Below are 12,965 nucleotides of genomic sequence, written 5' to 3'. Positions count from 1 at the left end.
CTTGTTAGCCTAAAATAAGTTAGCATTGGTGGCTGAAAGGAATCCTAAACCAATTTCAGACCATTTAGTTAGACTTTAAGCATGACTCAAAAAAAGCTAGACATCTCAGTGGGAGGATAACACGGCTAAGTTTTACCCATTTTCTACCTGTAGTAAAAAACAAAAAACATTACTTGGTAATGTTAGGTCTAGTGAATTTTTTCAAAGTAATTTGGAGGCAAACAAAAGATTTCCAATTCTAGGAACTGCAGCACTGACAATACACAGAAATAATTAAGAAGAGTGTTAAAATAGGAAGGGCTTTGGGATTTAGCAGCTTTCAACCACATGAATATAAAGTCATATTTAAGTGACAATCAGTAGGTCCATTGACTTATCTGAAGACCCCAAAGCCTTATTTTATATGATCTCCTTGGTTCTTACAATTTCATGGGAGATAACGTTTATGGGATAAAGAATAGAATCAAGTGTTTGGCAGGTGTGAAATTTGAGATTCAAAGAAACTGTTATGCACCTTCACTCACATGCAAGTTTTTCAGAAAAGAGGAGTGCCTTACCTACTACATTCAGGAAACATAGAAACTATCTAGCAGGGAAGTCTTCAGTCTCCTCCCCTTCACCTCAAACTGATCTATTTCTGATTAACCCTTCCCTCCTGTCTCCTGTCCTAGAGGAAAACATCTAGAACATTCTTTCCCAAACTATCCTTCGACATTTGCTCTTGATTCTCTTCCTTTCCCCCCTTCAGTGATCTGAAGAGAACAACCCAGTCCCCATTTTCATTTGTTCATTTATTTATTCAACGAACATTTATTACACTCTTGTTATAGATCATATTAAGTGCTTAGGATACTGAAATAAAAGACACATTTACTACCTTCACCAACCTTATTGCCCTCCCTTCATGGCTCAAAGTCTAGTGGAAGAGGTAGCAAAATAAACAACTACAAATCACACGATTATGATACATCACGTAAAGCTCAGAAGCAGAAGTCTGTGTGTGATGTTATGGTTGTATACACAGGAGAGGTTGAAGAAGGCTGGGCTGGGGGACATGACAACTGAGATGGGTCTGGAAGTTAGCCAAGAGAACAAGAGGCGCAAGAAGGACATTTTAGACAGAGGGAAAAATATGAGCCAAAGCATGGCCATACAAGAGAATTCAAATTCAATAAGGCAGGGGCACAAGGAATAGATGTGAGCTGGAGGCAAGGGGTGAGGGAGAGTTAGACCAAATAACAAAGGGTCTTGAAGGTGATAAGAAATTATTAAATTATTTTAAGGCTGGAAGAAATATGGTCATATCTGCATTTTAGGAAGATCAATCTTCTATCAGAGGATGATTAGACTGGAAATTATTATCCTGAAGAGAAGTGAGCAATTGGGAGTGCCCAGTGGTATAATTAGAAGAGGCAATACAGAAAGAGGCAAACTTTGGTGTAAACAGGAGTTCAGTCGAAGGACATACAAGTGAAGATGCCCAACAGAGTACTGGTTGTGTGTGTCAAAGTAAAAAGAGTGGTTAGTGCTGGAGATGTAAATTTGAAAAAAACAAGTACACAGAAGGGACTAGGGCATTGGTTATAAGATGAGATGGTTTAGGAAGAACGCGTAAGCTCCATGAGGGGGAGGTAGGTGTTTTTGTAGGTTTTGTTTATTGCTATATTCCCAAGACCTACAACTGTGCCTGGTATGTAGTGAGCATTCAGTAAGTAAGTATTTGACTAAATGAATGAAATAATGAAGAAAAGTTTAAGACCATAACCCAGAAACATCAACATTTAGGGATGGACACAGAAAAGAAGACACTGAAGGGATACAAGTTAGAAAGTTTAGAGAGGTAGGAAAAGCAAGAAAGAGAGTGGGGTCCCAGACACCAAGGCAGGAGAGCTTGCAGAACTCAGCCTGCTGCAAAAGACCAGGTGCGACAAGAACTAAAAAGTCCGCATTAGTTTCAGCAACTAGAAAGTCATTGGGTTTTTTTGTGGCAGCAGTTTCAATGGGGAGGAGGTGGGCAGATCATAGCAGTTTGACCAGAATGTGGAAGATGGAAAGGAGCTAGAGGCTGTGAATGCAGGTGATTCTTTTCAGAACCATGGCTGCATCTTCATTAAGCAATTTTCTCTTTCCTTTTTCATTGACACTTCCCCTTAGGCTATAGATAGCCTCAAGTCTCCTCATCTTAAAAAACAAAAGCACCTTCTGTTTAACTCATTCTCCACCTATTGACCTATCTTTCATTTCCCTTCTTCTCGAGTGAATGGAAGTCTGTGAGTGTCTTCTGAATCCTCTTTCTTCTATTGGTTCTCCTAAAGTTTCCCATTCACTTATTTTCTGACCTAGGCAGCCCTTGTAACACATCACTCTGTAATGAATATATATATTCAATATACAATTCACTTATTCACTTATCCATTCATCCCTTCCTCTTCTCTTTCTCTCACTCCCTACATTTAATACATCAATACATCCTTACAATAACTTCAAAATATATCTGACCTGCCCATTTCTCATCACCTCCACATTATCACCCAAGGCCTGGACACCATCATCTCTCACCTGAACCATAGCAATCACCTTAAAAACAAATATCCTTGCTTTCACCCTTGTTTCTCTATTGTCTATTCTTATATTAGCCACCAGAGTGATCCTTTCAAATATTAAGTATTTTTTCAGTCTTCTATTTAGAACCTTCCAAGGGCTTTTCATCTCATTTCAAATCCTGGATGATCTGAAACAACTTCTCCCCCGTTACCTGGCTTGCCTCATTTCCTACCACTGTTCTCGGTCATTGACCTTCCTCCAGCCACACTGGCCTCTTTGTTGTCCCCTAAACACACTCCACCTCAGGCCACCTGCGTTTGCTGGTTTATGCTCGGAACACTCTTTCCTCAGACGTCATTTGGTTTTCTCTCTCGCTTTCTCGGCACTCTGTTCAAATAGCCCCTTAACCTGAAGATCTCCCCTGGCCAGCCTTTATGAACCACTGCACCTTCGCCTCGCCCAGCTTTCTGCTCACTACATCCTACTTACATAGCACTTGCCAGCAGCTGACTCATTATAGTAACTTATTTATCATCTATTTCCCTTCACCAGACTGTGAGAACCTATGAAGTGTACCTACCAAGAGCACCTCTCCTGGAGAAGCAGCGACAAAGATAACCAAGAAACTATTCCTGCCCTTGAGGGGCCCACACTTTAGTGAGTCCTATAACCTAACAAGTAATTAGAATGGAAAGGCTCAAAGCAATCTGGATGCAAGAGTCAGGCCCCAGGGAACCTTGCGGTTTGGGGCAGCAGTTACACACTCTTCTGCCGGGGTAGTAGTTAAAACCATGAGTTCACTCTAAGAGAATGTGAGAAACGAAAAGCACTTGGGAGACACCATTGTCTAAGGGCTGAAGGACAGAGAAAGCAGGCCAAGAAGAAGACGACTCAAAGAGGTGAAGAAGGGCTGGAAGAATGGACGAAAGACAATATTCTCACTCCCTGATGTTAGAGCTGCTAAATTGTCTTTCCAGAATATTACTAATAATCACAGCAATGAACATTTCCTAACAATTTACTCCAGGTCATTACTGTCCTAAGCATGTTCCATACATTCACACATTAAACCTCACAACAGCCCAGGAAGTTGGGCACCAGAATGGCCCTGCTTTTCAGTGAGGAAATGGATTCATTTACCCAAGAGCACACACCTACTGAGAAGTAGAGGTTAGAACCCAAGCAGTTTGCGCTTGCACTCTTAGTCTCTATGTCGTTATCCGTAATACTAAGCTAGGCTAGCTCTATATGCTTTTTCCTATTTTATTGAATACCTATTAAGGGTGAGGCATTGTTGTAGGCTCTGGACCTAGAGCAGTGAAGAGAACCAAGGCCCTCCCTTCATGGAGCACATATCCTCGTCGGGGAGATGGACAGGGAACAAGTCCATAGATGTTGATAAAAGTGCTGTGAAGGAAAATAAAGTAGGGTAAGGTATCCTGAATCACAGTGGTGGCGTCTCTGAGGAGGTGACATTTAAGTAGAGGTCTGAAGGAAGTAGGAGAGTGAGCCAAGAAGATATCTGGGGGAAGAACGTTCCAGGCAGAGGGAACAGCGAGTGCAGAAGCCTTAAGGTGTGAGTGTGCTGGTGTGTTCCAGGAACTGCAAGGAGGTCAAAGCAGTCGGAGCACAAGGAACCAGGGAGAGAGAGGCAGGAGATAAGGTCAGAGAGATATGGAAAGGCTTCCAGGACTGTTAAGTGAAAAAGATTAAGGGGTAAGGCATAGTTATTTGTATGGTATAATCACATTGAGTAATGAAGGATGTGTGTCTGTGTGTACATCCATATGGTTAGATAAGTATATATATATATTTGCTTCTATTCTGAAATATTAGACAAAAGACTCAATAGTGATTCCATTGTGAGGAAAGGAAGGGATATTTAGACTTTTTATTTTATATTCTCTCATATTATTTCTTTAAAAAATTTTACCTTTCATGTGTTACTTTTTTAAATTGACATATATTTGATTGACAATGTTGTGTTAGTTTCTGATGTACAGCAGTGATTCAGTTATATATACATATCTATTCTTTTTCAGATTCTTTTCCATTATAGGTTTTTACAAGACAGTTGAATATAGTTCCCTTTGCTAGGTCCTTGTTGTTTATGTATTTTATATATAGTAGTGTGTATATGTTAATCCTAAACTCCTAATTTATTCCCCCCCACCAGCCCCTTCCCTTTTCGGTAACCATAGTTTGTTTTCTATATCTGTGATTCTATTTCTGGTTTGTAAATAAGTTTTTTATCTTTTTTTTTATTTCACATAGAAGTGATATATTTGTCTTTTTCTGACTTACTTTGCATATGTTACTTTTATAATAACCAAAAAGTAGCTTAAAAAATAAACTCTTAACCATGTGTTAAGGGGCGCCAGCTCAAATCCTCTTACTCTCTATGGGTAGGTTGCCTCCATTTGTTTCTTGCCTCTCCACGTCCTCCTCAACCAAATCCAGTCTGACTGGAGACTTTACCACTCCCCTGCCCCTGTGCTTACAGAGCTCACCGTGACTTCCCTAGGGCCACAAGGGACACTCTTCAGTCCTTCTGCTTCTTGACCTCTCTGCCTTTGACACTGTTTACAGCTCCTCTGTTCGAAACTCCTTCCCCTTTGGCTTCCCTCCTGCCTCCTTTCACCTCACTGAGTGTTCTTCCTCAGTCTCCTTCCACCTGGCTGCTTTTTGTTAGCCCACCCAACAGACCTAGGTTTCTTCTGGTTCTGTTCTTGACCCATTTGCCTCTGTGTGCCACACAGTCTTTCTGTGTGGTCTCATCCATGCCTGTAGTTTCAGTGACCATCAATATGCTTCCCCGCCCCAGATCCGTATTTTTAGGCTTTTCTCCTGCACTCTAGTCCAAGACACCCAACTGCCTATTAGACAGCTCCACCTGCAGACCTCTCCGGATCTCAGACTCAACTGTTCTAAAACCAAACTCATCTCCAAGCAAAAATGCCTTCTTTCTGCTGATGTCCTTATCTTGGTGGTATTGCCATCTGCTTGATGGACCTCAGCTGGCAACCTGAGAAAAGTCCCTCTCTTTCATCCCACGTATCTAAATGTACTCCAAATCATTCTATCTGTTAAAACACCTCTGGAACCTGTTCTCATTCCTCCATCTTCACTGCCCCTGCACCCATCATCTGAACTACTTCATTATGGACGTATGAGTCTGAAGCCATGGGACGAGGTCAGAAACAACATCTTAACCGCATTTCCTGCCTCCAGTCTCACCATCAGCCTACTTTCTTTCACCCAACTGCCACGGTGATGTGGCCCAGAATCCATCATGTCAATCTCTGTTTGGAATCTGTCAATTTTTCCCTAACCTTTCAAGAATAAATTCCAAACTCTTCATTATGATCTGGCCAGTAGTTTTTTTGACACTTTCCCATGTACCTAATGTTCAATCAATACTGAAGCACTCTTTGTTTCGCTAAGGCCTTTCCTTTTCATGTTTCAGTGTAAGTTTTGTGACACAACATCTTAGTGTCTCCAGATCTAACATAGTACCTGGTACAGAGTGGAAGTTCAATCAGTACTCATGAAATAAGTAAAAGGACAGAACATCAGAAAGCACAGAGGTTGAAGTTAAGAACACGAATCAGAAGACTACTATAAGAGTACAATTTAGAGTAACTAGGAAGAGAGAGAAAGGCAATGTTCTAGTGCAACATTTCCTTCAAGCTTCCACAAGGTGAAATAGTAGTAAGCAAATAATAATGATTTCTCTCATTTTTCTCTCTTTGAGAGATATTAACGTTAATCACCACAACTATTTCAAACAGAGACAATTTAACTGATATTAAATTAAAAAAAATTTTTTTTAAAGAAAGCCCAGCACATACAACTGCCAAAATCCACTGACAAAATAAGACTCCTTGGATATGAATCCCAAGGTCCAAGAGTGCAGCTGGGAAAAGTCATTTATTCCACAAACATGAATTGAGCTGGGACAAACACTGCTTGGCACAGGGGATACAAAGAAAAGCAACACACAGTTCCTGTTCTCAAAGAGTTCATGGCCCCCAAATCATCTAATCTTTGCCTTTAGCCAGGACTACACCTAATCCTTTACAGAAAGCCAGCTGTCCATGCTGGGGTGAGTATTTAAAGGCCTTTTAGTCACTGGTATAGCTATACCTAATTCTTTTGGAATGGAAACCCATAGACAGGGCAGTAGCAAAATGCAGCCATTGCTTCCTTAATGGAAGGGTGCCTTTGTAGAAGGGTAATGGACTTGGCCCTTCCTTCCCCAGAAGAAAGCAGCATCTGAGGATTCTGAACAGTCTTCTGTTCAGTGATGATCAAGCCTTCCTATGGGCAAATTTAAATGACTCAGCCACCGTTCTTTTCTTAGTTCCAGGACTTTTGGGGACCACTAATTTGATGTTTTCCATTGGAGAGGCCTATTTGGAGAGAGGAAATTGTTTATTTGAGAGGGGCTATCTTCACAGTGACCAAGAAATTGTTTCTGTCTGACTGAGAGAGAAGACACTTTACCTGGATTAGGTCATTCAATCTTCATAACAATCCTGTGAAGTTGCTATTTATATCCTTATTTTTCCAGATTAGGAAACTGAGGCATTATGTAGCTAGGTGTCTGGTTCAAGATCACATAACTACAATGATTGGGTCTGAGCCTACGCTGGTTTCACAATACTGGTTTGCAACAAGAAATCTTTCCAGAGAGGAGAAAAGGGTATAATGTCTAGAGGTTCCTTCAAACCAGAAGTAATTCATGAGTTTGCAGAAAGTGGCAAGATTTGGGACTCTCTTCTTAACAATTTCCTTTTGTCATTTGGAAAACATTAAAAAATATGTGCATTTCTATTAGGTTGGCAAAGATCAAGAAGTTAAAAAATCCTTTTCCGAAGGGTGTGGAGAAAGAAGCACTCTTTTTTTTTTAAAGAAGTTTTTTTTTTTTTTTTATTGAGTTATAGTCAGTTTACAATGTTGCATCAATTTCTGGTGTACAGCACAATTTTTCAGTCATACATGAATATACATATATTCATTTTCATATTCTTTCTCACTGTGAGCTACTACAAGATCAGAAGCACTCTTAAACGTTGCTGGTGGGAGTCTGAATTAGCTGAATTTTCACAAGGGCCAACTCAGTCTTTAAGGTGGACAACCTGGCAACGTCTATCAAAATTATAAATGTATATATGCCTTTTGACTCAGCAATTCCATTTCTAGAAATTTATACTACAGATAAATTTGCCCATTTGCAAAATAACGTATGTTTAAGATTGTGCGCTGCAGCATTGTTTGAAATAGCAAAAGTTTGGAAATAGCTCTAGTACCCTTAACAGAGAACTGGTTATATAAATTATGCTACTTCTATTCCATGCAGCCCCAAGAATGAGGAAATGCTGTCTGCTGACCGGAATGATTTCCGAGATACAGATTTCAAAGCAAAGATCCAGGAAATGGGTTTGCTATTCTTTCATTTATGTAAAAACTTCTATATGTATTTGCTTGTATAGGCACAGACTATCTCTGGAAGAATACAAGAGATTGATAACATTAGTTGCCCCAAAGAAATGATAACTTGGAGAGGTGAGGGTAGTTCAAAACAAGAGTGGAGTGAGAACTTTATTTCTTTTTAACCATATGAATATATTAGGTATTCAAGAAAAATAAATTGAATTAAAATTTCAAATAAAAAATAAAGCGCATGCAGTTTAAGATAACTTACGAATAGGCATATTTTAGAAATACACATTGTTATGCAGATATCACTATCATTCATCTCCATAACTCTTTTTATCTTACAAAATCTGAAACTCTATACCTATTAAACAATAACTCTCCATTCTCCCCTCAGTCTATTCTCTGGTAACCACCATTATACTTTCTGCCTTTACAATTTTGACTACTCTAAGTACCTCATATAAGTGGAATCATACAGTATTTCTCTTTTTGTAACTGGTTTATTTTACTTAGCATAATAGCCTCAAGATTCATCCATGTTGTAACATATTACAGAATTTCCTTCCTTTTTTTAAAAAAAATGTAATGGAGGTGCTGGGGATTGAACCCAGGACCTCCTGCATGCTAAGCATGCATTCTACCACTGAGCTAACCCACCCCCAGAATTTCTTTCCTTTTTAAAGCTGAATAATATTTCATTATATGAGTATACCACGTTTTGGTAATCGACTCATTGATCGATGAACTCTTGGTTTGCTTCCATGTTTTGGCTATTGTAAATAATGCTGCCATGAATATGGATGTATCTCTTCGAGACCCAGCTTTCAGTTCTTTTGGGTATGTACCCAGAAGTGGGATTGCTGGATCATATGATGATTCTTTTTGTTCCCTCGAGGAACCATCTTACTGTTTTCCACAGTGTCTGTACCATTCCACATTCCTGCCAACAGTGCACAAGTGTTCCAATTTCTCCATAGCCTCATAAACATTTTTTTTCCTTTCCTTTTTTTTTTTTTTTAAGTAATAGTCATCCTAATGGGTGTAAGATGGCATAGTATTTCTTTCTGGGATAAGCACTATGGTTAGTTGATACTGGTGTCAGACCCCAGTGAGATTTGGTCTTGCCACTTACTGGCGGTGTGACTTTGGACATTCCTCTAGGACAGTATCCCCCTTCATAAAATCAGAATTCGCTCAGAGGGTTCGTGAGAACTGAATGCACCATAAAGCACTCAAGCTCACAGAAAGCAGTCAACAAATGTAAGTTATTGCTACTTCTGCCTTAAAAGCTCCAACAGGAAACCAAATTCTGATTTCCTCTGGCTCTCTTTGGACTAGTCAGGAGGCAAAAAGACAAAACTAAATGATTTATCAAGGAGTTATCTACCCAGAAGCTTGAATCTGAGGACTTCACACAGTCTTCATAGATACTCTTCTTTCTTGCTGTTCCCACTCCACCTGCAGGCCTCCCACCTGTGCCCAACAAAGTGTGCTTGAAGTGGGGTTACTCAGAAACCAACCGGTTTACGTTTTCTCAGGGGTGGTGGACGGGAAGAAACCCTGTTGACACAGTTATATAAAGCCTGTCACTCAGTCCCTCGGCTATTACCTCTGCAGACCGTTATGCATATTGAAGAAGGGGGGCGGCAAATACAAAAGAAAAATAAGCGAGAGAGAGTGAGAGAGGGAACAAATCAGGATGCTTGAGGGAATCCACGTGGTCGCCAATCTGTAACTGATCAGAGCAGCTACACTGAAGCAAACCGCCACAGAGTCTAACGCTAAATATATTGCAATGGAGAAACCGTCCACAATGGGGTGTCTATGTCCTTAGCAGAGTCCTGGGGCTGCCGTTTAAGAGACTCTTCCCGCTACTCCCACCCTTTTTGCACCTAGTAAACCACGCGATGTAACAACGGAATCTGGTCCTGCGTGTGCGCTGTGTGAGTGTGCGCTTTGCAAACCATCTGGGCTCCATCCTGCTCGGTTGGAACAGCGATCGATCCGGGACTAGTTGGGGGAGTTGGAGCTTGCCTGTGCCTCCCTTTCTCTGCTCCCTTCTAGCCCCCACCCCATCGTTCACTCTGCACAAACGTTTTGCGGGTGGAGAGACGGAGGTTTTCAGCACCAGGAGGCCGTGGACCTTCTCTGGAGGCGTGCAGCGCACCCTCCAGAGGGCCTGAGCTGACTGCAACCTGCTCACCACGACCCCCCCCCCCAATTCGCCGCCTCAGGCTGTAATACTACATGCAGGGCGCCGTACGGGTGCGGGAGTCCAGGAAGGCTGCGTGACCTTCCAGCGAACTCCACCTCGGCTGGGGGTGGGAGGGATGGAGGCTGCCCCGGGGCCTGCAGGCTGTGTGTATCGATCCCCTAGCCCCAGCCAACGCAAGTTCTCCCTGTACAAACCCCTCCCTCTCTTCTGTGCTTTCCCAGCCTCGCAGGCTTCTAACGCCTAGCTTGAGGCGCCCTCCCCTCTTTCCCGCAATAAAGTAAACCGGGTGGATATTCATCCCCCGCCCAAACCCTCCTCCTTCCCCCTCCCCCCTCAGCCTACTAACCCCGCGCACAGAGCTCGCCGCCGGCGGGCCCCTTCCACCCAGTGTATCATAATGCCCAACGCTCTTCTCCTCCCCCTCTCTTAATCAGAAACGTGCTCGCGAGCCCCCCTCCCTCTGCGTGCATACATTAGGGTCTGCTTTGCATGCAGCGGCAGGCAGAGAACGGAGGAAGAAGGGGCGGGGGCGCTTTTGCCCGCCTCTTCCCTCCGGGCCCCGTTAGCCACCCAGCTTCAGCTTCGTTGTAACGCCGCCTCGTTAGCAGAGCACGCCGTGGCCCCCGTGCCCGCGCTGGAGAAACACAACCCAAGTCTCTGCAGAAAGGCACGAAAGCCAGAGGTTCCTCAGCCCCGAGCGCATAGCAGGGCGAGGAGGTGGCGGGAGACCGACTACTCCGCGTGTGCATGTTGGAGAGAGCTCCGGCATGAAAATGGGAGGGGCTCTTTTTTTTTTTTTTTAAAGCGCATTCATTGAGGGCCTTTCTATTTTGCATATAGTGAACTGGGCAACAATTCCGTCTTGCCTGTAGCACAATAAGGGCTCTTTTATTCTAGAAGTGTTAAATCCGGGCTAACCCATCTCGTATCCGTGCCTCGAGGCGGAGAAGGCGCACTCGTTCCCGACCCGGCAGCCGCGTTAGACTGGAAGCTGCTCTCCCGGGCGGTTCGATTCCCAGCGCATCCCGGGAACGTGTGTAATCGGCCTCTCGGCTCTCGAGGCTGCGGGCGGCCGGGCTCCCTCCGCCTCCATCCTCCCTGTCGTCCTCGCCCCCTCCCCCTCTCCCCGGAACCCGCGCTCCGCGTCGGGCTCCTGGGCTTCCTCCCCCCCTCCTTTTCCCGAGCAATGCCGCTCCCGGAGGGCGGGGCATGCTGTTATCCAGGTTGCCGGGCGGGCGGGCGGGCGGCAGGCGGCGGCCCGGGCCTCGGGATGGCGTAGCCGCGGCCCGGCGTCGGCAGCGCGGGCCCGAGCCGGGTATACAGCTCGCTGGGCCGGCTGGCGCGGCCCGGCGCTCGGCATAGAGGCCGCTGGGTGCAGGCGGCCGGGCGGCGCCGAGCGGACCAGGCTAGTTCCGGGGCCCGCGGCCCCCCCCTCCGCCTCCCCGCCCCCCTGTGTTGTCGCCTCTCCCTCTCGCTGCTTCACTTCACGGGGCGAACATGGCGCACAGCTGTCGGTGGCGCTTCCCCGCCCGACCCGGGACCACCGGGGGCGGCGGCGGCGGGGGGCGCCGGGGCCTAGGGGGCGCCCCGCGGCAACGCGTCCCGGCCCTGCTGCTTCCCCCCGGGCCCCCGGTCGGCGGCGGCGGCCCCGGGGCGCCCCCCTCCCCCCCGGCTGTGGCGGCCGCGGCGGCGGCGGCGGCGGCGGCGGCGGGAAGCAGCGGGGCCGGGGTTCCAGGGGGAGCGGCCGCCGCCTCAGCAGCCTCCTCGTCGTCCGCCTCGTCTTCGTCTTCGTCATCGTCCTCAGCCTCCTCTGGGCCGGCCCTGCTCCGGGTGGGCCCGGGCTTCGACGCGGCGCTGCAGGTCTCGGCCGCCATCGGCACCAACCTGCGCCGGTTCCGGGCCGTGTTTGGGGAGAGCGGCGGGGGAGGCGGCAGCGGAGAGGTAAGGGGGCGAGGAACCCCCAGGTCCGGGGTCTCGACCCTCTGTGGAACCCCCTCCCCTCCCCCATCCGGGACTGTGGAGCATCCCAATGCGGGGACCATCCCGGGGTCCCTAGCCCAGGGCAGATGGCCCTCCCATTCCAGGACCCCAATGCGGGGGTGCAGACCCCCAGCCGCCCCCACCCGGGGATCGGACCCATCTGGCCGAGGTTTGCCCCCCACCCTCCTTCCCTTGACCCTTCCCCAAATCCCTTGGCACAGACCCCTCGCCCGGGTTTCCCATCCCGGGACTGAACCCCTCCTCCCTTTCACAGATTACCTCATCCGAGCAAGATTCCTCCCTCCCTCCCTCCTAGAGACTTGATCCCGCCACATCCCCGCCTCCCTCTCTGGGCAGATGTTTTACTCCTGGGGCAGTTTTCCTCTTGGGTATCTCTCGGGTGATGGCCTCATCCAGAGCCACGTTCTTCTCCCACCCTTGGGGGCCAGTGTCGCTTCCAGCACCTTGCTTCCGAAAACCTGATGAACCCTCGCCCCATCCCCGGGCCAGGTCCCTTCACTACCAGCCACTCCCCCTTCTTTCACCTCCACCCGCAACCCCCTACCCTAGCAGAAAGATCCTCCCTCATCCCGCCCTACCTCACAAGGAAAAATCTACTTTCCTCTCCACCTTGCCTCCCTTAACCTCCTTTGCCTCTGAAGATAACGGTGATCTCCTCCTACAGCAGTCTGTTTCCCCCATTTTACAGAGCTGCAGTTTCTAGCCTATTGGTAGCGGGGGATTACTCTACCTTCACTCCACCCTTTCCCTCCCTTAGAATGAA

General features: G+C 46.3%; 1 protein-coding gene across 1 annotated transcript in view; it reads left to right on the top strand.

Moving 5' to 3' along the window:
* Nucleotides 1-11,592: 11,592 nt before the first annotated feature.
* KMT2A (lysine methyltransferase 2A) overlaps nt 11,593-12,965 on the top strand; it is a 71,895-nt gene continuing 70,522 nt past the window's right edge. Inside the window, 1 exon segment of the mRNA XM_032472489.1 lies at nt 11,593-12,142. Coding sequence (XP_032328380.1) covers nt 11,699-12,142 — 444 coding nt within the window. The 5' untranslated portion in view covers nt 11,593-11,698.

The sequence above is a fragment of the Camelus ferus genome, chromosome 33, assembly GCF_009834535.1.
Source record: "Camelus ferus isolate YT-003-E chromosome 33, BCGSAC_Cfer_1.0, whole genome shotgun sequence".
Taxonomy (NCBI): domain Eukaryota; kingdom Metazoa; phylum Chordata; class Mammalia; order Artiodactyla; family Camelidae; genus Camelus; species Camelus ferus.
Note: the sequence above shows the minus strand (reverse complement) of the source record. Positions and strands in the feature narration are given on the sequence as shown.